The 20,486-nt window shown below is 32.3% G+C and overlaps 5 protein-coding genes and 1 pseudogene across 12 annotated transcripts; 2 read left to right on the top strand and 4 right to left on the bottom strand.

Annotated features, from left to right (window-relative positions):
- The first annotated feature begins 2,026 nt into the window (after positions 1 to 2,026).
- LOC112539416 (GEL complex subunit OPTI pseudogene) lies at positions 2,027 to 3,305 on the top strand (annotated as a pseudogene). Its single transcript, XR_016198016.1, has 3 exons — positions 2,027 to 2,112; positions 2,214 to 2,282; positions 2,345 to 3,305. The product of XR_016198016.1 is annotated as a GEL complex subunit OPTI pseudogene (transcript).
- Positions 2,685 to 9,475, bottom strand: LOC107367353 (CAP-Gly domain-containing linker protein 3). Of its 7 annotated transcripts, none has more exons than XM_025161880.2 (7): positions 9,247 to 9,475; positions 8,751 to 8,946; positions 7,844 to 8,690; positions 7,465 to 7,503; positions 4,529 to 5,621; positions 4,299 to 4,450; positions 2,685 to 4,218 (listed from the first exon to the last, which is right to left on the bottom strand). In XM_025161880.2, the coding sequence occupies exons 5-7, from the start codon at positions 5,611 to 5,613 to the stop codon at positions 3,497 to 3,499; spliced, it is 1,959 nt and encodes a 652-aa protein (XP_025017648.2). In that variant the 5' UTR covers positions 5,614 to 5,621; positions 7,465 to 7,503; positions 7,844 to 8,690; positions 8,751 to 8,946; positions 9,247 to 9,475; the 3' UTR covers positions 2,685 to 3,496. The 7 variants fall into 7 exon arrangements, with proteins under 7 accessions (XP_025017648.2, XP_015790536.2, XP_089122631.1 ...); XM_015935050.3 differs by having other exon boundaries at positions 8,839 to 8,946; XM_089266505.1 differs by having other exon boundaries at positions 7,844 to 8,946.
- Positions 9,476 to 9,621: 146 nt separating this feature from the next.
- On the bottom strand, positions 9,622 to 11,353 carry LOC107367355 (enolase-phosphatase E1). The gene is made up of 4 exons (XM_015935054.3): positions 10,920 to 11,353; positions 10,711 to 10,846; positions 10,498 to 10,621; positions 9,622 to 10,426 (listed from the first exon to the last, which is right to left on the bottom strand). The coding sequence occupies exons 1-4, from the start codon at positions 11,285 to 11,287 to the stop codon at positions 10,290 to 10,292; spliced, it is 765 nt and encodes a 254-aa protein (XP_015790540.2). The 5' UTR covers positions 11,288 to 11,353; the 3' UTR covers positions 9,622 to 10,289.
- Positions 11,354 to 12,508: 1,155 nt separating this feature from the next.
- LOC107367324 (GEL complex subunit OPTI) lies at positions 12,509 to 13,551 on the top strand. The gene is made up of 5 exons (XM_015935019.3): positions 12,509 to 12,668; positions 12,774 to 12,849; positions 12,944 to 13,012; positions 13,075 to 13,151; positions 13,409 to 13,551. The coding sequence occupies exons 1-5, from the start codon at positions 12,576 to 12,578 to the stop codon at positions 13,445 to 13,447; spliced, it is 354 nt and encodes a 117-aa protein (XP_015790505.1). The 5' UTR covers positions 12,509 to 12,575; the 3' UTR covers positions 13,448 to 13,551.
- An 801-nt stretch (positions 13,552 to 14,352) lies between these two features.
- On the bottom strand, positions 14,353 to 15,746 carry LOC107367321 (purine nucleoside phosphorylase). The gene is made up of 2 exons (XM_015935015.2): positions 15,446 to 15,746; positions 14,353 to 15,378 (listed from the first exon to the last, which is right to left on the bottom strand). The coding sequence occupies exons 1-2, from the start codon at positions 15,681 to 15,683 to the stop codon at positions 14,702 to 14,704; spliced, it is 915 nt and encodes a 304-aa protein (XP_015790501.2). The 5' UTR covers positions 15,684 to 15,746; the 3' UTR covers positions 14,353 to 14,701.
- Positions 15,747 to 15,808: 62 nt separating this feature from the next.
- LOC107367323 (putative nuclear transport factor 2) lies at positions 15,809 to 16,898 on the bottom strand. The gene is made up of 2 exons (XM_015935018.3): positions 16,665 to 16,898; positions 15,809 to 16,304 (listed from the first exon to the last, which is right to left on the bottom strand). Exons 1-2 carry the CDS (start codon positions 16,770 to 16,772, stop codon positions 16,026 to 16,028), a joined length of 387 nt encoding a protein of 128 aa, XP_015790504.1. The 5' UTR covers positions 16,773 to 16,898; the 3' UTR covers positions 15,809 to 16,025.
- Positions 16,899 to 20,486: the final 3,588 nt, after the last annotated feature.

The raw sequence follows: 20,486 nt of genomic DNA, 5'->3' as shown, positions 1-20,486 counted from the left end.
ATTTATGGAAATTTCTCTTAATATTGGCCATTGACCTGAAAAGTTTGAGCTTCGATAGTTCGAGAGTGATACCACATGCAATCACCATTCTTTGATCAAACATTAGATTTTGTTATGAACTATAATATGGTATGATTGAATACCAGTAAAATCTGAGTTAATTCATTTAATATTGATTTGTGTTTGTGTACCCAATTAACTTCATCAACCAAGTCTAAAATCTGGTAACGTAAGTACACCAATGTTGAAACTTTTTTTGTAGAATCTTCAATAATTTGATATTTCAATTAATTATAGCTAATGTTGTAATCTAGTATTTGGTCGAAGACTGATGATGATAGGTGGTGTCATTCTCGAAATATTGAGGTTCGAACTTTTCTGGTTGATGGCCAATATCAAGAGAACTATTGATAAATTAGAAAAAATATTCAATTCATGATTTGTGCAAACAATTTTTATGCACAAAAAATAAGTTTCCAGATCTCTAACTCTTGTGATCTCAGAAATCGGTCCGTTTGATTGAAAATCGAACTTATGGGTTTTACAGAAAACGAAACGTTCTTTTTCTCAAGATAAGTGTATTTTCTGGTTAGGCATTTAAATTAACATTAGGCAAATGAGTTGTATGGAAAAAATCTGTTCAGACAACGGTACAAAATGCGATGGAAGTTTCAAGTTTGAACGTGATTTTCTCGAGAACTACTGATCACAGAAATCTTTTAATCACACAAATAAATTCAGTTTGTATTTCCCTACAAACTAGCATATTTTAATTTGCAAGAAATGGATTTGCGCCTGTTTTTGGTCACTTTGTTTACAAGTTTGATGCATAAATGTTACAATTGTGTTTATTGTGTCTTTTTAGCAACAAATGCATTGATATATGATTGAGGTTATTGTTTTATAATGAAATATGAATAATTTTATACAATATTTTGGGACAATGAGGTTTCTTTAATGATGGTTAACATCTTGGTCCTATTGAGAGATCAGCATTAGGAAATTTGACGTTTCTAATACCGTTTTGCGATATCATTCATGCTAAGAATGAAATAACAGTTCAACACCTAATGTAGCGGTGTAATAAAGAGATGAGATTGGATTATTAGCCTGTAAAGTATCGGCAGTTGTAGTGTTTCATAGCTCAAATGGCCAGAGTTTAAAATCGTAAAAAAAGACTGTTCTGTCTGTTTTAAAGTAAAATAAGCGAAAAATGATACTCAATCTTTACAGATCAATATCAAGAAAACTATTGATGAATTAGAAAAAATATTCAACTCATGATTTGTGAAAACAATTTTTAAGGACGAAAAATAAGTTTGAGATCTCTAACTCCTGCGGTCAAAGAAATCGATCGGTTTGATTAAAAATCGAACTTATGGGTCTTAAAGAGAAAAGAAAACTTTATTTTGCAAAATAAGTACATTTTCTAGTTGATTGTTAAAAGTTACATCAGTACAATGAGTTTCATTAAAAAATCTGCTTCCATAATTGTACAAATTGCGATCGAAGTTTCAACTTTGAACTCGCTTTTCTCGAAAACTATCGATCACAGAAACTTTTTAATCGCCCAAATAGATTCAGTTTTTGTGCCATTACAAACTAACAGAGTTTGAATTTGCAAGAAATTGATTTTTACTCGTTTTTGCCCACTTCGTTCATAAGTTTGATGCATGTATGGTACAATTGCAGTAAATAAAAACCACATAAACGAAGTGTGCCTATTAAACTGCATTTGAAACTCAGTATGAAAGGTAAAGAGTTGTTCGGTGATGGTTTTGTGCTTTGGTACGTCAAAGATCCACTCAAATCAGGTATTTTAGGTTTCTTTAATAATGGCTAACCCTTATTGTTGAAAATCTTGGTCCTATTAAGGGATGAGCAATATAAACAGTTGGCGTTTTGAATACTTTCTTACAATATATCATCAATGCCAAAAATGAAATAACAAGTACAACACCTAATATAATAATACCTTTAATAGAAAAATAAAAACGATCGACTTGAAACGTTGACCTATGCTCTTATGTTTTTGGATGTCATTTATTGGATAACCCAAGTCGAGTAGACAAGTGTTAACCATTTTCATGGGTATGATCTGGGGATTTATATGTATGTACAGCATGTTTTCCTCTTCCTTACAAACTTGCATAAAATCATACTCATGCAACTTATCTAATTGTCTACTGGGTTTCTCTTCTATCTCTTCTCAGGAATTACCGGGTTCTTTGGTATTGCGTCTTTTGTTGCTCTCAATTCCATAGCTGTTTATTTGTATTCAGGTTAGTCATTAAAGTGTTTATCATCTTTAACCTAATTGATTGTTTAATTTAATCTCCAACAGTCCGATTCAATAATGATACCGAAGATATAATGGAATTTGTCAAAGAAGGTTTCATGACGTCTTTTGCCGGATTTTTGGTAATTTTTTACTTTCCCTTCAATGACTATTTATCAATTAATTTCATTGCTTGATTTTCAAACAGTTATCATTACCGTAGTTTATAATAAGATTGAAAAGTGCCATATTCCTATCGTCATTCAAATCGATCATGAATTCTGATTAAGCTTTAACTATTCTTGGATATTGCAGTTTAATTATAGCTTTTATGCTATGCAAAAATAATCTTTAGAACCCTTTCAGTTTGGCCACAATTTGATGACAAAAATTTCATGGCTTCATATATTGTATAGAAAATTTTTTTATTCAATCTCTCAAAACATTTTGCTTTCAAAATGTAACACTTGACAAGAGTTTTAAATAGTTTATCGAAAAATCAAAGTACAAAAACAATGCATTTTAGTCATTGGGACGTGAATATCTCTTTACCAGTAGAGATCAGTTTCCTTCCAACAAAATATTTAGCTGCATCTCTAACCAAGTTATCACAGTTTATATAACACAGTGCTACTGTTGTCGTTTGTTTGTCCATCACCCGTTTGTGTTGACAACTTATCCATAACTGCCCACAAGTTATCAAAAGCAGTTAAGAAACATCAAAAATCGATAAATGTTTGAATCAAGTTGAACTTTCTTATATAATGCAGAGTTAAATCAGCCACAGGTGATGAGGTGAAAAAGTAATCAAATACAGATGTACAAATGCAGTAAATTGAGCCAATTGAATGTGACTGAGTTTAGTTGATAAATAATGGCGAATTTGAAAGTGAAGGTGAAAAATAGTAAAGGATGAATAAACGAAATACAAGAGAGATCTTAATTAGTGAGTGCAAAGTGAAAGAGTCCATTCATGATTTGAATTATCAGCTAGTCCGTTGAATTAAAATAATTACACGATTCAATATTTTTGATTGAAAAAGATTTGGATAATTTTAAGGTAAATCAATTGTTGGTCAATTATCTTCATGATTGATAGCAATATTAATTGATTGAATATAGTTTCTTCTTGTGAATTAAATGCCAAGATGAAATGCAATTTTTATAATTGATAATCTCATTTTGTTTCTTTAACAAAAATAAATGTTAAAACGAGATTCAACCAGCAGGCAACAGCTTTGATCCATTAATACCTCGGACGGATACTTTTTTTGGTCTAACCAATAGACCATGTCCAGGTTTACAAGTAAAATAACGTTTTCCTTGGACGGCTCCATCATTTTTACCATTGGCACTTCTTAACTCTAAACCAAGCCAAATACCATCAGCAAAGTCAACTGGTCCAATATATCTAACAACTCCAACTTCATTGTTAACAAAAACATTAACACCAAGAGTTAACCAGGAGGATGAATTGTTATTGGTTGGTGGTAATGAGTTGAGATTATTTGAAGATGTGACTGGATAAGAGGTGGGTGAAAATGAAGATGATTTAAGGGAAGATCTTGATCTCAGACGACGCATAGTTAAAGGACTTTTGGCTCTTTCAGACGAACTGCGGCTCAAACTTAAACTACATTCTGAGCTTTCATCATCAGCAAATATCTCATCAATAGGTTTTTGTGGACTTTTAGTTACACGAAGTATCCGTCCAGGAGGAACAAACAGTCCATGAGATGGTTTACAGTCGAAATATTTGACTCCTTCAATGGATCCGTCATTTTTTCCAATAGGTTTGGACAGTTCGATTCCATACCAAATTCCTGAGGCAAATGATGTTTCACCAACAAACCTCACAACTCCGATTCGCTTATCCACCAACACAACTTTATCTCCAACTTCAGCTACATTAGCAGAACGATATTTCAACGAATTCAGGCCTGAAAAGAGAAATTAAAATTAATATAAAGTATAACAGAAATTGGTTTTATGTAAACAGAAATTTTAGTCGAAATGTTACCTGTTTCAACTTTGGGTGTTACACGAGAAACATCGACACCAGGATGGTTAACAATTCTAACGGTTTGATTTGTTCCTCTAATATTCCGCCAAAGATTATCATATCTACAAATTTTACTGATCGGTGCAAATATACCGTGATTTGGTGGACATCTGAAAGCGAGGAAGAAACATTAATATTCATAAATTATGGTAGGAAATTTAATTATTTATTAAAGACGAAATTAATACCTAAAGTAAGTAACTCCTTGAAAAGTTCCGTCATGTTTACCCTCTGGTTCTTCAAGTTCAATTCCAGCCCAGATCCCAGAAGCAAATTGTGTGGCCCCACAGAATCTGAGTATTCCTGATTTAACTCCGTTTATGGCGACTTTATCACCTAATTGTAGACCCAATGCTTGAAGGACAACCTTACCGGTAACTGGGCCTTCAAAGGTGAATGTTTCACCAGGAATAGTGGAGAGAAAAGCTTTCTCCAGAAGTGCACGTAATTCAGTCGCAACCTCAACAGCACCCTGTTTTGAAAGTATACATGAATTGAGAAGAGTTGTTGGGTCGGGAACACAGTCTAGAGCTGTTCGACCATGATCATCTTTGAGGAGTACATTGGCTCCATGTTTTAGAAGCACTTTAACTGAATCAATGCACAAATTGGCTGCTGCAATGTGTAAAGGGGTTCCACCTTCAAAATCATGGCAAACATCATCAATACAAGCACGGTCACTGATGGTCAATAGATAGTCAACAATCTCGGAGACATCAAAATAAACGGCATAATGAATCGCAGCCATATCGGTCCAGCGACATCGTATTGATAGATCAGCTCCTTTGGAGATCAAAAGATGAACCGTTCTTAAAGCAGCACGAACATCACCCACTCCAGAAGAGCCCGCTTTACAAGCATAATGAAGAAGTGTCATGTCAGTTAAACCATCTTTGTCATTATGATGAGCACCACGTTTGAGTATCTCTGCGACAAGTAATTCAATACAATATTGAATTTGAGGAACCCATTGTCTGAGAATGGCAAACAATTGTGATATCGTTGTATCCGGATTGGTTAAAATTTCACGACAATTGTGACACTGAATGTTAAAAAAGGTTGTATCCAATTGTTCACAGGTTTTACAAAATGGTGGATCCGAAGCAACATGAATTTTAGGCGAGTTCCATTTGGATTCAATAGTCATTATCTCATAAACATTTTGAGCTTCAATGGATAGAGAACCATTGAGAGGAGCCGAGCCATTTGATGTATAATCTGGTGATGAATTGATAGTCGAGTTTGACCAATGTCCATTAGTATCTGTTCCCATCTTGCGAGCTGTACAGAGTCAAAAAAGAGATAGAGAGTTAAAAACAAGATTTCCAATAAGTTAACAAGTAAGAGATTCTCAATCAGTTTGGCAATTAAGATTGCACATAAAATTAATTTAAACCAAACAACAAAAAGCTATCGTTTCAGCATCATGAAGAAAATTGTGACTGTGACTGAATTAGAAGACAATACAAAATGATAATATTGATTCTCACACATAATGTAAGGAGGAAAAAGATAAGCTGGAAAGGTTGATTGAATTTTGGCCAACAAATGAGTGTATTAATAATAGTTCACATAGGTTAAGATGTATGATGGCTGGTTTTAAGGGACAAAAAAGGTTTCATGATGGGAGAAGAAACAAGTTGAAAATGATATAAAAGCATCACAATTTGGTGGTTGATTCAGACAATATGTGGAAAAACGTAACTTAAACTTTGTTGATCAGTCAAAAAGCAAACAAGAATCGATTGTTTAGTTAATGTTAATTGAGGTGAAAGAAAGTCAAAAGAGAGTTAACACCGATAACATGGATTGGAAATGGTATTAAGATGAATAATGATGATTTGAAATTTTCAAGATCAACCTGAAGGAGAGTTAAAAGTGAGTTTGGGTTGAGATTTGGGAAAATCTGTATTAATCAGTATTAACGGTGAGGTAAGAATATGTTTTGTTGGTTCTGATGATGATGAAACTGATGATAAATAAGGAAACTGAAATGGTGTGAGCTGATGGAAACAGTTAACATGACGATTGACAAAACAATAGGAACAAACGGGTACAATGGGGACACTAAAGAACGGAAAAAGATTAACAATTAGTAAAAAGTGTATCATTTTGTTATAAGGATTGGCTATAAGATGGCAAAAAAAGTAGCAAAAATTTCATGAATACAGTTTACGGAACTTGAAACTGAGGTCAGTAAAATAATATTGTGTTCCCAATTTTATTGATGTCGCTGGGTAAAATGGCATGATACCTGAATGGTTAAGATGTTGGTAACAAACCGATTGTTAGCTGATTGTAATGTTTTTATGTCTAATCTGCAATCATGAAACTGATTGAATGTGACCAGGTTTAGGAAGAAAGATTAATAACAATCCAAGACAAAAAAATTTAAACATTAAGGGAACATCTTTTGATAATTTCATCTTCACAGAACAATAATGAACAGTTTTTGAATTGATGGGATTCACGGGTATTTCATGATTAAAAGATCATGTAAAATGAGTAAAAATAATTTCCAACTGTTGATTAATTGTTGACAGCAAGCTCAATGGCGAGTAATTTAACAGCAACACTTTGTCATTAGGCTTACTAGGTTTTACTTGGACAGGTTGAGAAGCAATGATTTTGGTTCAAAGGTTTGAGTTGTAAGCCTTCAATGGTAAAGTCAAGTGTTAATTACTCACCATTAATCTGACATTTTGACAATTTAAGATTCATTGAGTGTGGGCCAAAGGTGGAGTCAAAGCTTGTCAAAATATACAAGTTGGTCAACAATTTGAATATCTCCTCAGGGTAACTTTGATACAAAGAAAATTGGTTTTTGATTTGTCCTCAGCATCAACGTAAACAAGTTAGCCAGACAGACTGAATCAAAGCTATTAAAAGGTTGAATCATTATTAGGATCACTGGTTCAATGTCTGAGTTTATGTCGGCGAAGGTTCGTTGAGATTAGATGGAAATGAATTAAAGAGAATCACTTGATACAATAAAAATTAAATTAAGAGTTGATGGTAATGAGCCACGATAGTTTGATAGTTGAAAGATTTTAGTTAATATGATGGTTATAATTAAGAATTGATTGAGAAGGAGAAGAAATAATTAGAGAAAATGAATACATACTGAAATATTGATTATCTGTTGGGTCCAATAACTTCCAATCTGTATAAAACATAAGCAAATTGTTATTCATTCGGTAAATTAAAGTTCTAATTAAATACATGGTAAACATGATTTATTGATTAAATCTAATGTAGTAAAATCGTGAAAATGAAGATGCAATTTTTGCGTCTTCCTATCAACTAAAATATACGAAGATAATTAATAACCGATGAAGCTAGGAAGGTAAAGGAAGAGCGAACAGGGAAAATGAAAAATTGCTGTGATAATGATTGAGGAAGAAAAATATTATTGAAAACAGGGGAAATTAATTGAGAGGTGAATACAATAATGATAACTAAGCAATTTTAAAAGTATTATTTAGCAGAAAAAAAAGACTCACCGACTATCTGGTGTTAATTTAATGAGCATACAAATTTCGTGCTCACTTTCCGATTATTGAATTTACTAGGCTTTGAATATAACAATGTTCATGTGTTTTTGTTTTTGGCAACAAATTAAGCAGTTGTAATGCTGATGTGAGATGATGATTTGATTTCCACCACTTGTATAATCGTAATTTGTTTGTTTCTTTATTTACTAAAATGTAAGCTTATTGTTGTCCTCTCATTTTCAATTTGAATAACAACGGGTTGAAGGGAAAACCTTGCGTGAAAAATAACAACAACAATAACAATAGGTTAAAGTGAAGAAAGAGAATTCACAAAATTGGATAAACACGACAAAACCAGCCCACTGGTTAGATGGTTTAATTCAATTTACATTAATTCCATTGATTAATTGTCTCATGGCTGAGAAGTTGGAACAATGGGTTGATAGCTGCCCAAGTTCCATGAGCATAACACAGCACACATATGAATGTAAGAATAGCAACAATAATTTCACTTCATCTGTGATGTTGATCTTTCATAATTTTATACACTTTTCTTTATTTCAAGGTGATTCTGATCTGCTTGTGTAACTGGCAATATAATGGTAATAGAATGACTGTAATGGTGATGATGATAATCAAATAAATTCAGGAGTATATCGTGCACAACCAATCAACAAACTCTTTTCCTTCTTCTTTAATTTGAGTGTTTTCTTGAAGACATCAACATCTTGAGAAATGGTGTAAATGGATTCCAGGTGATCTTGGTTGTGGTTAAATTGTATTAAAGGATTGTTACAATCGTTAATTTTCCTTCTCCAGGTTTGACACAATTAACTGGTGAATTTTGCAGCAAAGTCTGTGAAGGTAAACAAAATAAGATGAATAGGTAAAAAGAAACGATTGAGTCTACACATACAGAGATATATAGAGATGGTTAAACGATGGTACTATTGATGATACAAACAAATTAAAGGTTAAAATTATAATTGTAAATTTATAATAACCAGAAATGAAAATGTGGTCGGATATCAAATTAACGACTGGTTGGGAATACTTTAAGCATGGTCTCTGCTGGATCAGATGGTAGTGTTGGTGATGATGTTGATGGGCAACTGAAAACACAACAAGAGGAAAACTATAAATGAAAAATCTACACTACAAAACAGGATAATTACAGTGATGATTTGTAATAGATTGTCATAATTCACAGTTAATTAGTTACCTGAAGACACTATACATGCTAATGAATAAAAGATCAATTGATAAGCTTTCAAATTTACTTCAAACCGCTCTAATCATACAGCTGCTTGACTATTTTACGTGAAAGTGATTTTACACACTTTATAATAACCATTAAAGAATGACAATCAAGGTAGTTTGTTTAAAGAGGAAAATAATCAACTTTTACTTACTTGCTTATTAGCAGATTATCCAAGTGTCGATCAAATTAAACGTTAATTTTGATCAATTACCCAAACAAAAAAAGTGAGAGTAAGAATTGTTAACAGCAAATTGCATTACCAATGCTTAGGGTGAGGTTTTTTTGGTTCAATTGTTGAAAAGTTTATTTACTCAATAACTATTATCACTTTAGTCTACTTAACTTTAGTAATTAAATCAATTGAGAATGAAGACAAAATATTTAACAGAAGGTAGTATTGATTATTTAATCAAAAATAAATGCATATTGATTGTTATAGTATTAGAATAGCATTTTAATAAGGGAAGGTTAACGCATTGAATTCAGTGAACCGCGCGCGATTAAATTATGATGGTTCGCTGAATAATTGTACGAAATAATTGTAACTAAATTTAATAATTTCCTTTTTTTGTGACCCTTAATTTCCCAAGCATTTCAAATTCAATTGATTGGGAAATAAAGTTCCATTCTAAAATTAGAGGAAATAACATTGCAGGTAATTGTAGATGACAATTGATTAATTTCCGAACAGGTAGTTCCTTAAATTTCACTGCCAATCTTGATGGTCATCAGACATTGATAAAAATAGAATTCTTTCCCATAATGTTCATGAGAAGCAAGTTTTACATGAATAGGCGACCCATTTGATGATTTTTGAAATTATCACAAAACAGCATATTTTTGAAATGGAATGATTACTGAAGCTCTTTCAGGAATAAGGAAAAATTAACTAGTCTTATTTTGATTTAAGATATCAGGTAGACATTTAAAATATCACGAAAATGATATAAATATTATCTAAGAGGAAAGGAAATTTGTCCAGTGGATAATTTTATGATGGAAGCAATAACGATTGATGAAGTTGGCGATCATTACACTAAAAATGGATTGATTTACGATGAATATGGACGTGACCAGTGAAACGGTGGACTAGAAACCAAGGATTCAGTAGATTTCCTCTTATTTTAAGATAAAATAAAAGCAAAAGTGAATTGACACCAACCAAGCAGAGTTATTAATCGATTTCGATTTCCATCATTTAATTTTGATTTCGATTTCATCAAATGATTTAATTGTGGGAAACATTTCTTTAGTAGAAGAATCAATTTCTTTATTTCCTGGGCGACAGACAATGATTGAAGTTAGACCAGCAGACCGGGCAGCAATGGCTTCTAATAATTAAGAAAATGATTTTCAATCAATTTTAGTATTTGGACAAGGTTAATTATATCAGTCTTCATACCTTGAGGAATATCAGTGAGGAAAGTAACATCCCCTGGGTTACGTTTTATTGCTTCCACAATTTTTGTATAACTTTTGGGATCTTGTTTTGGTCCAGTCGTCGTATCAAAGTGGCCCTTGATATGCTGAAAAATTGAAGACAAAAACATTTTTAAATTAGTGCTTTCAACATTCATAATATTTGAATATCACGCAATCAATTTAGAAAACTAACCGGAAGTAAATTACCATGAATGGTGTTCCCAAAATGCAGTTTCTGAGCTTCGATACTTCCAGATGAATAAATATATACATCACAATTGAACTTATTTGCCCATCTTTCCAAAGCTTTAGGCACATCATCGTAAACACTACAAATAAATGGACATAAGAAATCTTCTTAATGTTGATTGATATATTCAAGACATTCAGAAATAAACTTACTGTCCTCTGATCAAACCAGACTCAAATCCATCTTTCCAAATGTGTCCCTGCAATTTTTTAAGAGCGGTACACTTGACATCGCCATTGATCAATTTTTTAACATAGCTGACCAGTTGACTTTTGAATTGAGGATCGTCAATATTATCAGGTAATGGTCTCTCGATCAATCCATTGGTCACATCAATTAAGGATTGCTGTTTCAGCAAATCAATATCCTCAAGAAGTTCTTTACTAGACCAATTTGACTCTAGATGGCTTTCAAGATTGTTTAAAGCATATGGAAACAGAACATCTGTAACATACGAAATTGACGTCGTTGTTCCTTCAATATCTAAAAGGAATACACAATTAGCAGTTAATTCAATCATTATTTATATCACAGATAATTTTAATGAATTAAAACCAAAGAGTAGAAGAAGACACTGCATGAAGATTAGCCGTTCTTACTAAAAAATATCTAATAAGATTCTAATCCTTGGATATGTAGTAGATTATTTATTTACCATAGAGTATGGCGCGTCTGTTTAAACTCTATGGATTAGTGCCAAAAGCTTGAACATTTAATTTAAGATTTTCGACTTTGTAGGTTTGTAACATGGTTAGTAGTATGGAAACTGAGTCCATAAGTGTTATTAAAATCGATCGACAGTTTTTGAGGAAATCGAGTTGAAAGATGCAACTTCGATCGCCTTTAATTCCATTATGAAGCAGATTTTTTCATGAAATCCATTTAACTGATGTAATTTTAATGAACAAATAAAAAATGCACTAATTTTGAGATATAAAATTTTCCGTTTCTGTACAACAGATCAGATCAATTTTAGGCAAACCTTCCGCTTTCTAAGACCGTACGAGTAAGAGAACGGAAACTTATTACCGTTAATCGATCATGCAAAATTAATTATAGCGATGTATTACTTGTGCTGTCAGATTTGATACTTGATTCATAAATGGTAAATGGTTACTCAAACACAAATCTTATGATGTGTTAGAGGAATCTTCATTATTTAATGAATTAACTCAGATTTTCTTCGGTATTCTTGCGTATTATCTTATAAAATCCAATGATGAGCGAAAGAATGATGATTGTAGGTGCTGTTCACAAAATATTGAAGCTCAAAGTTGTTAGGCTAGTGGCCAAAATCAAGAGAATTGTCGATACAATTGTAAATTGAAAAAAGTGCTCGATTTTGGATGTGAACCGATAACCTTTATCGACGAATAATAAGTTTCAGTTCTCTTTCTCTCAAAGGTATAGAATGTGGAAGGTTTAGCTTCAAATCGACTTGGTCTGTTGATTAACAGAAAAATCAGCCTTTCCTAATTAAACTCACATTGTCAGTGTTTGAACTTTACAAGGAGTTGAGTTGCATTTGCATTTGTGTGAATGGTCTCAAAGTAGAATAGTTGAAAATTCCAAAAATTTAGATTGATAATTAGTATTGATTGGATTCACTTCGTGTAATTAAATTAAATTACAATTGCCATAAATTTACAATTCACATTTTGTAAGAGACACTTTTGGTGAAAATAGCTGTCTTGAAAATAACTTACTGTCTATTTTCACAGCTTTAGCCACGGAAAATTGTAAATTTTAAGAAGTGTCTTTCTGCCTGTTCTGGTTGCTGTTTATAATTAAATTAATTAGTTCTAGTTATGAAGAAAAATTTACCATCTAGTTCAAAATTAAATAGTTCCGATAATGTTTGGAAACGTATGTTTACTCCAAACTCATCATGGGAAGACAAGGTAACTTCAATTTTTATGATTTTATTTTCTCAGACTGGCTCAAACGGTACAATGTTATTTATTTTGTTTTATTGATCCACATGAAACTTTGACCTATGCTCTTAGGACCAATTTTTGGATGTCATTTATTGGAGTAGACAAGTGTTAGCCATTTTCATGGGTATGATTTGGGGATTTATAGGTATGTACAGCATGTTTTCCTCTTCCTTACAAACTTACATAAAATCATACTCATGCAACTTATCTAATTGGGTTTCTCTTCTATCTCTTCTCAGGAATTACCGGATTCTTTGGTATTGCGTCTTTTGTTGCTCTCAATTCCATAGCAGTTTATTTGTATTCAGGTTAGTCATTAAAGTGTTTATCATCTCTAACCTAATTGATTGTTTAATTTAATCTCCAACAGTCCGATTCAATAATGATACCGAAGATATAATGGAATTTGTCAAAGAAGGTTTCATGACGTCTTTTGCCGGATTTTTGGTAATTTTTACTTTCCTTCAATGGCTATTGATGGATCAATTTCATTGCTTGATTTTCGAACAGTTATCATTATCGTGATTTATAATGAGAAATTCGAAAAGGGCAAAAAGAATCTAAAACGCATTCATTCGTTTATATCGAAATCGAGCATGAATTGTTTCAGTAAAACACCTTGATTCAACCTTGACCTTCCTTCAAAAGGAGGAATGTTCATAATTCTGAAATATCTAATTCGATCTCCTATCTATTCTTTCTAGGTTACTTGGACCATGATGTACTCAGCCATATACTATTGAAAACGTTATACAAAGTTAATTTAAGCAGATGAATATTTATTATGTGTAAAAACAAACTTTTTCATTTTTTAATAGAAGCATGCAATTAAAGAATTGAAACTTTATTCGATATCTCAGTGGATTTGTGGTTTTATCGATATGGAACCCAACAAATGTGGCATTTTGAGCCTTCGAATTGAAACATCTCTCCATCTCATCCAAGCAATATTCTCGTGATTATATCACTGAGAGCAAATTTTGATTTACATTCTAATAAGGCATTCCTGGGAGAAATATTGCTCTTTTATTATTATTATCTTAATCGTCACATCAATAACCATTTCAACATAAATTCACCTCCAGTGTAAATTATCTAGATAACTATCTTTAGGCTACAACTGATCCCATTTTATTTTATGAATTTATGTGATGTTATTTCAATTTTATATTTGATAGTGTTACAGAACATTTAATCAAGGAATATAAAAATTAATTTGCACAACTTTACAGTCATTCTTGTTGCACATAATTATATTGCTATGTAATATAAGTTTATCTAATCAAAGATCGAGACAAGGGTCAAATGAAATTCAATCTAGATCCAGTTTATTGAAACCAAATGAATGCTAACAGTTGCTCGTTTAAACCAACATTGAACCAATTAATGTGGATTTAGCTGGTTCAAGTTCACTTGATGACACTCAGAAAGGTTATAAATAAGCATCTAAATAAATATGAGGACCTCATGAATTGGGAAAACCTCAGTGTCATTATTATTTGGATTCTGATTATAAAAATTGTAATCAAGTTTTCCACTGATAATGATGATTAAAGAAATATGAAAACAATCTTTTTACAATTACAAGGCATACAAGAAAATAATTAATCAACACTTGGATAATAAGATAAAAACGGTCGTTTGAAGATTCTAGATTGTAATAACAGGAGTTTATTTTGATTCAGGATTGAATATTACATAATTATTACCATTAAGGTAAATTATTATCTAAGTCAAACTAAGTTATCGATTAGATATTGGCATTTAATGATTGGAATCGCTGAGATAAATAGTGAAACAAATGAATCCACAGATGAAAATGAAGGTAAAAACTATTTGATACTCGATACAATCTAAGATAATAAATGTAATCTTGCCAATATCTCGGGGAAACACTCAATCAGATAGATACAGATAATTAAAAACAAATGGAAATATCTCATGATAATTATAGATGATGATTGTGATTAAAAAAAAGAGTTTGTTTTTCCTAAAAGTTAACTGTTGAAAATTGTGGAAACGAAATGGTTAATTAACAATTCCATGTCACCCGCTCTTTTAGCAGCAACCTCCAATACTTCAGTGTGATTAGGTGTATCAACGCAATCCCAATCCATGACCGTTTTATTAGTGACCAGAGAAAGGCCTAAAACCTTGAGGCCACAATGTACAGCAACGGTAACTTCATGTGTTGTACTCATACCAACAGCATCAGCACCAAGTAATTGCATTAACCGACACTCAGCTACCGTCTCGTAAGCTGGACCAGAGACCATAAAATAGACTCCTTTACGTAAACCTTCACTTAGGTTTAATTGTTTGGCACAATTTTCAAATTTCTTGATCAAATTGACATCATAAGCTCTATTGAGAGCAGGAAATCGAGGTCCCCATCGTTCATCATTGTGCCCTTTCAATGGACTATCACCGGACAAACCAGGTAAACTAATGTGATCTTTAATTATCATAATATCTCCAGCATTGTAATCAGGATTAAGTCCTCCTGCAGCATTGGTCACAATTAATACCTCAACACCGAGTAATTTCATAACTCTGACTGGTAAAGCACATTTTTCGGGTGCATGTCCTTCATACGAATGGAAACGGCCTTTCATTGCAACAGTTGGTACACTGTTTAACAGTCCAAACACTAGTACACCATCATGGCCAGCAACTGTTGACAAATAGTTTGATTTGAAAGTATTATTTGAATGTTGGATAAAAACGGTTAAAATAAATACCTGTTGATTGAGGGAAATCAGGAATCTCTTTGTATTTTATGATTTGTCCGTCCTTCATTTGACTTGTTATCCCATTGAGTCCAGAGCCACAGATGATTCCCAATTTAGGTTTAATTGTTGTTCTGGAAGCAAGAAATCGGGCAATTTTCTCGATGCGTTCATAGTTGTAGGTAATATGGTTAGTAGATACAGCATCTCCATTCATGGAACCATTCATATTAATTGTTTCTGGAAACATGTTTAACAGTACTGAAAATGAGGTTTTGTTTTACAATTGTCAAGTTGTGTTTAGAGATACTCAATCTGTTTTGATTGTATCATCTGTACAATATATTTATATATAATCCAAATTAACCAACGTAATCATATTTATCATCTTCATTTTTATTTCATTTTCATAATCACATCAAATGGAAAAAACATAAGAGATGCAGACAGAAAGACGATAAATCAAGAGCATGGTAACAGAGAATTACATCTTATTGTGATTAGAGAAGTTGTGATAACTCATTATTTGTTGATTCAATTCCATTTATTGTTTTGGCTTTAAAGGTAAATTGTTATATTGTTTTTTTACAGTTCACATGTGTAAGGCAAGTTTAAAAATATCGTGCTCCACAAAGAAGGTATCTCCCAGTGGTTTCAGAACAAAAACCTGATTAAAGGTGTGTGGTGGATCATCATCCGTCTTGAGTTGGCCAAGAACAACAATTAAGACCCCTCCGTCAAACGTTGGCTGGCAATCAACAGTGGTAACCACATGCTTAATTGTCTTAAAAGTTAATCCTTGTAATTTTTCCATGATCTTTACTCGACCCAAAAGTTGTTCTCCCTCAAATGTCATCAAAGAGTTGGTTTCCTAGCAATTGCAAGAAGAAAAAAAACATTTTCCAATGAAAAATCGGATTCAATATTAAAAAAGTTAATAGATATTCAGAGATAATCTGAGGATAAGGAGATAAATAGGGAGTGATAATGAGACATAGTAAAGAGATGAGAGAGAGAGAGAGAGAGAAAGAGGCAGAGAGGAAAGAGGCTGAGGGTGAGACAAAAGGAAAAAAGACGAGGTTTATGGTTAGGATGACATTGTAGGAATGTGTAAGGCCTAAAAGCTGATTGAATATTGACTTGCAAGGTTAGTTATTGTTGAATTGGTTGACTAAATATTGACCAGTGGGAAATTGGGTAAAGTCCAGAAGCAAATAATAAAGCAATTTACCGAATAAAGAGGAAGTATACCGGCTCTTAGATTGGGATCATCGAATAAGGTATAATATTGTTGAACAAAGTTTTTGCCAATATCAGCGTAATTTGGGTTTAATGTCATGATTAAAGAAAAATATAGCTAAGGAAGAAACACAAGAAATTAACTTTCGTATAGCTTGACAATTAAAGATAAGCAAACAAAACAATAATTAATTAACAGTTAATACACACACAATGAAGAAATTTTTCAAAAGTTACCTGATCTATTGAAGATCAGTCAATAGATGTCAGGCTGAAAAAACAACAAACCCACTAGCGAGGGATATTCAAATTTACTTAAACAAAAGTGAATTTAATTTTTATTAAAAGATTACAATTTAAAAAGATTGAAACAATTCTCTGATTTTATAGTATTATCTTTAGACAATAATTTAACATCACAATTTCAAGCCTTCTACTACAATAATAAACTTCTTTACTAAATAACAATCGATCATTGATTAAGAACAAGCTGAGTTGGCATTAAATTGCTAGCGAACAGCCTTGATAGATTATTGTCAGAGAAATTTCAATCTTTTCCTTAAAATTAATCGATTCACATGAAAGCTTCAGCTTATCATCAATATCTTCAATCGTGTTTTATCTTGTAATTTTTAACATCTTTTTCCTTGCTTTTCATGTAACTAATCAGTTATGTTTTGCTGAGTCGAAGCATCAATCTCATTTGGAAATAACCAGAATTTATGGAACAATCATAACGATAGCAAAGATTTAATTTAAATCGATTCCAATGATTGAGATGCTTTAGATATTTCTCAAAATTAGAGTTAATTACAGTTACTTAATTGTGATTTTTAACAATTATTTATTCTCCTATCGTTAGATGGCTCTTCTTGCAGGTGAAAGCGTTTCCGTGTGGAAGTTGAACTTCAGCTGGTCAAGTTTTTTAGAGTCTGAAAATTCCAAGTCTATCAATATTGATAATTTTCATTTTCTCAACCGGAGTGATGTTCGGTTATGAGATTATCAACCGAATAGTGTCAAACTCCTATTTAGTGACGTTTTTTGGTTTTGTTTGTCCACTAAGATTACCAGCTTTGATCAACCGGGTTACTCGTTATGACTTACGTGGCAAGTTAGACTCATGTCATGCTACCTGTTTCATTTGTTTATTAATTGCCATGTTTATTTTATCGAGTTTCTCATTTCATTTTGGCTACCTTGAAATTGTCTAATTTGTGTTATCATTGGCTTTCTCTGTTATCTAGGGTTTCAAGGTGTAGATGCTGCGGATCAAAAAAATGAACCTAAAAAAGTTGCGTTTACAGAAACTGATCTTTAAATGTCGAATCACCTTCAATGAAATTCAAGTCAAAGTTCTTGACTTAAATCTCTCATAAATTAGAGTATGGCCACGAGAACTGATAGATAAATATGTCAAAGGAAATGTATTTTCAAGCAAATCTCACATAAACCTATCTCTCAGAGTGTTGATTGATTTTTAAAATTTTGACGTGACAGTATCATTTTTAATGATCAACCAGGATTCTTAATAAGCCTTCTCCAAAAGGATTGTTTCATTTTTTGAAATAACATAGTTTTAATTGCTGTTATAGATGTTATCAACTTACGGACAACATTTATAACAAATATTTTGATTTTATGAGTTGCAAAACGATTCCCAAGGCAAAATCTCGGTGAATGCAGTATATTGCTTTGGAAATTTTACCTTAATTTTCAGGGTTCTATTTTTTAGAATCAAAATCTGGATCAGCATAAACGTCTGAATTCCAATGAGCTGTAAATGTACTAATTAAGAAATGAGTTCCTTTGCAAAGTCTTTTTTCCCAAACATCTTCACCCAATATTTTGCCAATAAGTTGAGGTGGACTGTCATCTGGAAAATGCTCGCCAATCTCTTTTTTCTCGTACATTCGGTTGCTTGAATAGATTTAAATGCTTTTGTTATTTTTTATCATACTATGCAAAAATCTGAAATTGAAATCAAAATTTATCAATTATGAAAAAAGGCCGATCACAAATAATTGGATTTGTTTCAAGACCACCAGTTGTCAATATGTCATCTTCAATATCGCTCTCATCTAGCTGGGGATCGAGTAAATCAGCAAAGTCAGGTTTTTTAGGAATTGATGATTGTTGTGATAAAACTTTATGCTTAGGCAGCATTTTTTCATCAAGTGGTGCAAAACTGTGACTACATTTGAATGTATTTTTCCTACCTGAAAAAACTGGGTAATATCATCAGATCAATACAATACATTGTTGGTCATTTCAAGCACTCGCTGTTATCGGCATTGGCATTTTGTCCGCTATATTTTCTTAGAAAGGAATACTCGCAATTATCTTTTCAATTACATTGAGTAAATTGAATAGATTCATGAAACTGAAGTGGCTTAATTCATTAGTTTGCTGAACTTTATCTTCCATTAGCAGACAAAGCTGATCTGTAATTTTAGCAAAAACTCGCTGTCTTTTGGTAACAAAAAAGGTTTCACTTAGCTTCCGATAAGTTCAGCAGCTAATAACCCATACTACAGTCCGGTTACATAAACTGGATAAATTGCCTTCATTGAATGAGTCGAAAGAACCAAGAAAGACAAATTTTAGTCAATATTCCATGCATTAAGAGATGTAATCCAATCACGATTTAAAAACCTTACAACCAACAGTTTTTGGGTTCAGATTGTAAGGAAACTCTGGAGCAAGACATTTCATATGTCCAGAAGAAACTTTTGGGTGAACAGTAAAACCCATGGTAATGGTAAATCACGTAGATCAGATTGAGAATGGATTTAAGTGGATACACATGCATAAAGTAAAAATGGTTAACCAGAAAATTGAATAAACACTGGTTCTTAGGTAATTTGAATTACCCATTGCATCCATTTGATGTTAACTCTGTTAAAAATGGCTTTACTGCTTATGTCGTTGCACTGCTATCTAAGTAGTGCTAATGAATATCAATAATAGTTCAGGTGAACTCGGACATAAGAATCGTTTGTTACCAATAATATGCACTTCTATACAAAGAGTTAAGCAGATTTATTTGAATATTGTCTCAATGTTGAGGATCGATTCACTCTCGCTCATGAAAGAAACGAGTTAATATATTTTACCAACTCTTTATTTACATTAGTTCATCTGATATCACTTACCTTTGTGTGTATAAGTACAGATCCATTTATTTTGTTGCACTACCAAATTTATTTTTGTTGGTAATTGATGCTCACAAAATAACAATGTGTTTGAAACTCGAGAGATTCAATCACAAATGAAATTTTATTTTCTGGTTTGAACTTTGATTACTAAGGTTTGCTTCATTCCTACCTTTAAGGAAAAGCACTGTTTTCAAACGACTTGTTAACAACTTCATAACTCCAAGAAATCACTCTTCACATCTTGATTACTGGTAACACTTTTACATCCAACAGGTCGAGTTTCTTGCTTAAACTTTACATACAGAACTAAACGAGATTAGTTCGATGATTTACAGTAATTTAAATTTTGATATTTGTTTGAAGGACTCCATCTGTTGGAATAATTAATACTTACTGTGCATCATTTTCTTGCGAAAAGACTTTCCCGAAAAGCTTTCCAACTCATCAATTTGATTTGAAAATAACCTGAATTTTTGAGAAAAAATGATTATGGTAATGATGATTTATTTTCAGTCGATTGCGATAATTAAGTTGCTTTATGTTTCTTGAAATTAAGAGTGTTTACAGTTACTTTAATTGTGATTTTTTATTCTGGATTTATTCTTTTCACCGTTAGATGGCTCTTTTCAAAGATAAAATGAATTTCCGTGTGGAAG

Source organism: Tetranychus urticae, chromosome 1 (assembly GCF_039701765.1).
Source record: "Tetranychus urticae isolate SD_2017Ah chromosome 1, NJAU_TeUrti_SD_1.0, whole genome shotgun sequence".
In the NCBI taxonomy this organism is placed as follows: Eukaryota; Metazoa; Arthropoda; class Arachnida; order Trombidiformes; family Tetranychidae; genus Tetranychus; species Tetranychus urticae.
The sequence above is the reverse complement of the archived record's forward strand: the minus strand, read 5'-3'. Positions and strand labels throughout refer to the sequence as shown.

Excerpts from the sequence above, each read along its gene's own strand:
- LOC107367353 (XM_025161879.2), bottom strand. The coding sequence starts at position 7,061 with ATGAATCTTAAATTGTCAAAATGTCAGATTAATG. Across the intron at positions 4,451-4,528 it reads CAAGGAGTTACTTACTTTAG|ATGTCCACCAAATCACGGTA; the intron begins GTATTAATTTCG and ends CCTCGCTTTCAG. Across the intron at positions 4,219-4,298 it reads AACACCCAAAGTTGAAACAG|GCCTGAATTCGTTGAAATAT; the intron begins GTAACATTTCGA and ends TTCTCTTTTCAG.
- LOC107367321 (XM_015935015.2), bottom strand. The coding sequence starts at position 15,683 with ATGTTTCCAGAAACAATTAATATGAATGGTTCCATGAATGGAGATGCT. Across the intron at positions 15,379-15,445 it reads TGATTTCCCTCAATCAACAG|TTGCTGGCCATGATGGTGTA; the intron begins GTATTTATTTTA and ends ATTTGTCAACAG.
- LOC107367324 (XM_015935019.3), top strand. The coding sequence starts at position 12,576 with ATGAAGAAAAATTTACCATCTAGTTCAAAATTAAATAGTTCCGATAAT. Across the intron at positions 12,669-12,773 it reads ACTCATCATGGGAAGACAAG|GACCAATTTTTGGATGTCAT; the intron begins GTAACTTCAATT and ends CTATGCTCTTAG. Across the intron at positions 13,013-13,074 it reads AGCAGTTTATTTGTATTCAG|TCCGATTCAATAATGATACC; the intron begins GTTAGTCATTAA and ends AATCTCCAACAG.
- LOC107367323 (XM_015935018.3), bottom strand. The coding sequence starts at position 16,772 with ATGACATTAAACCCAAATTACGCTGATATTGGCAAAAACTTTGTTCAA. Across the intron at positions 16,305-16,664 it reads GTATACTTCCTCTTTATTCG|GAAACCAACTCTTTGATGAC; the intron begins GTAAATTGCTTT and ends TGCAATTGCTAG.
- LOC107367355 (XM_015935054.3), bottom strand. The coding sequence starts at position 11,287 with ATGATTGAATTAACTGCTAATTGTGTATTCCTTTTAGATATTGAAGGA. Across the intron at positions 10,847-10,919 it reads TCTGGTTTGATCAGAGGACA|TGTTTACGATGATGTGCCTA; the intron begins GTAAGTTTATTT and ends ATTTATTTGTAG. Across the intron at positions 10,622-10,710 it reads TTCATGGTAATTTACTTCCG|CATATCAAGGGCCACTTTGA; the intron begins GTTAGTTTTCTA and ends TCAATTTTTCAG.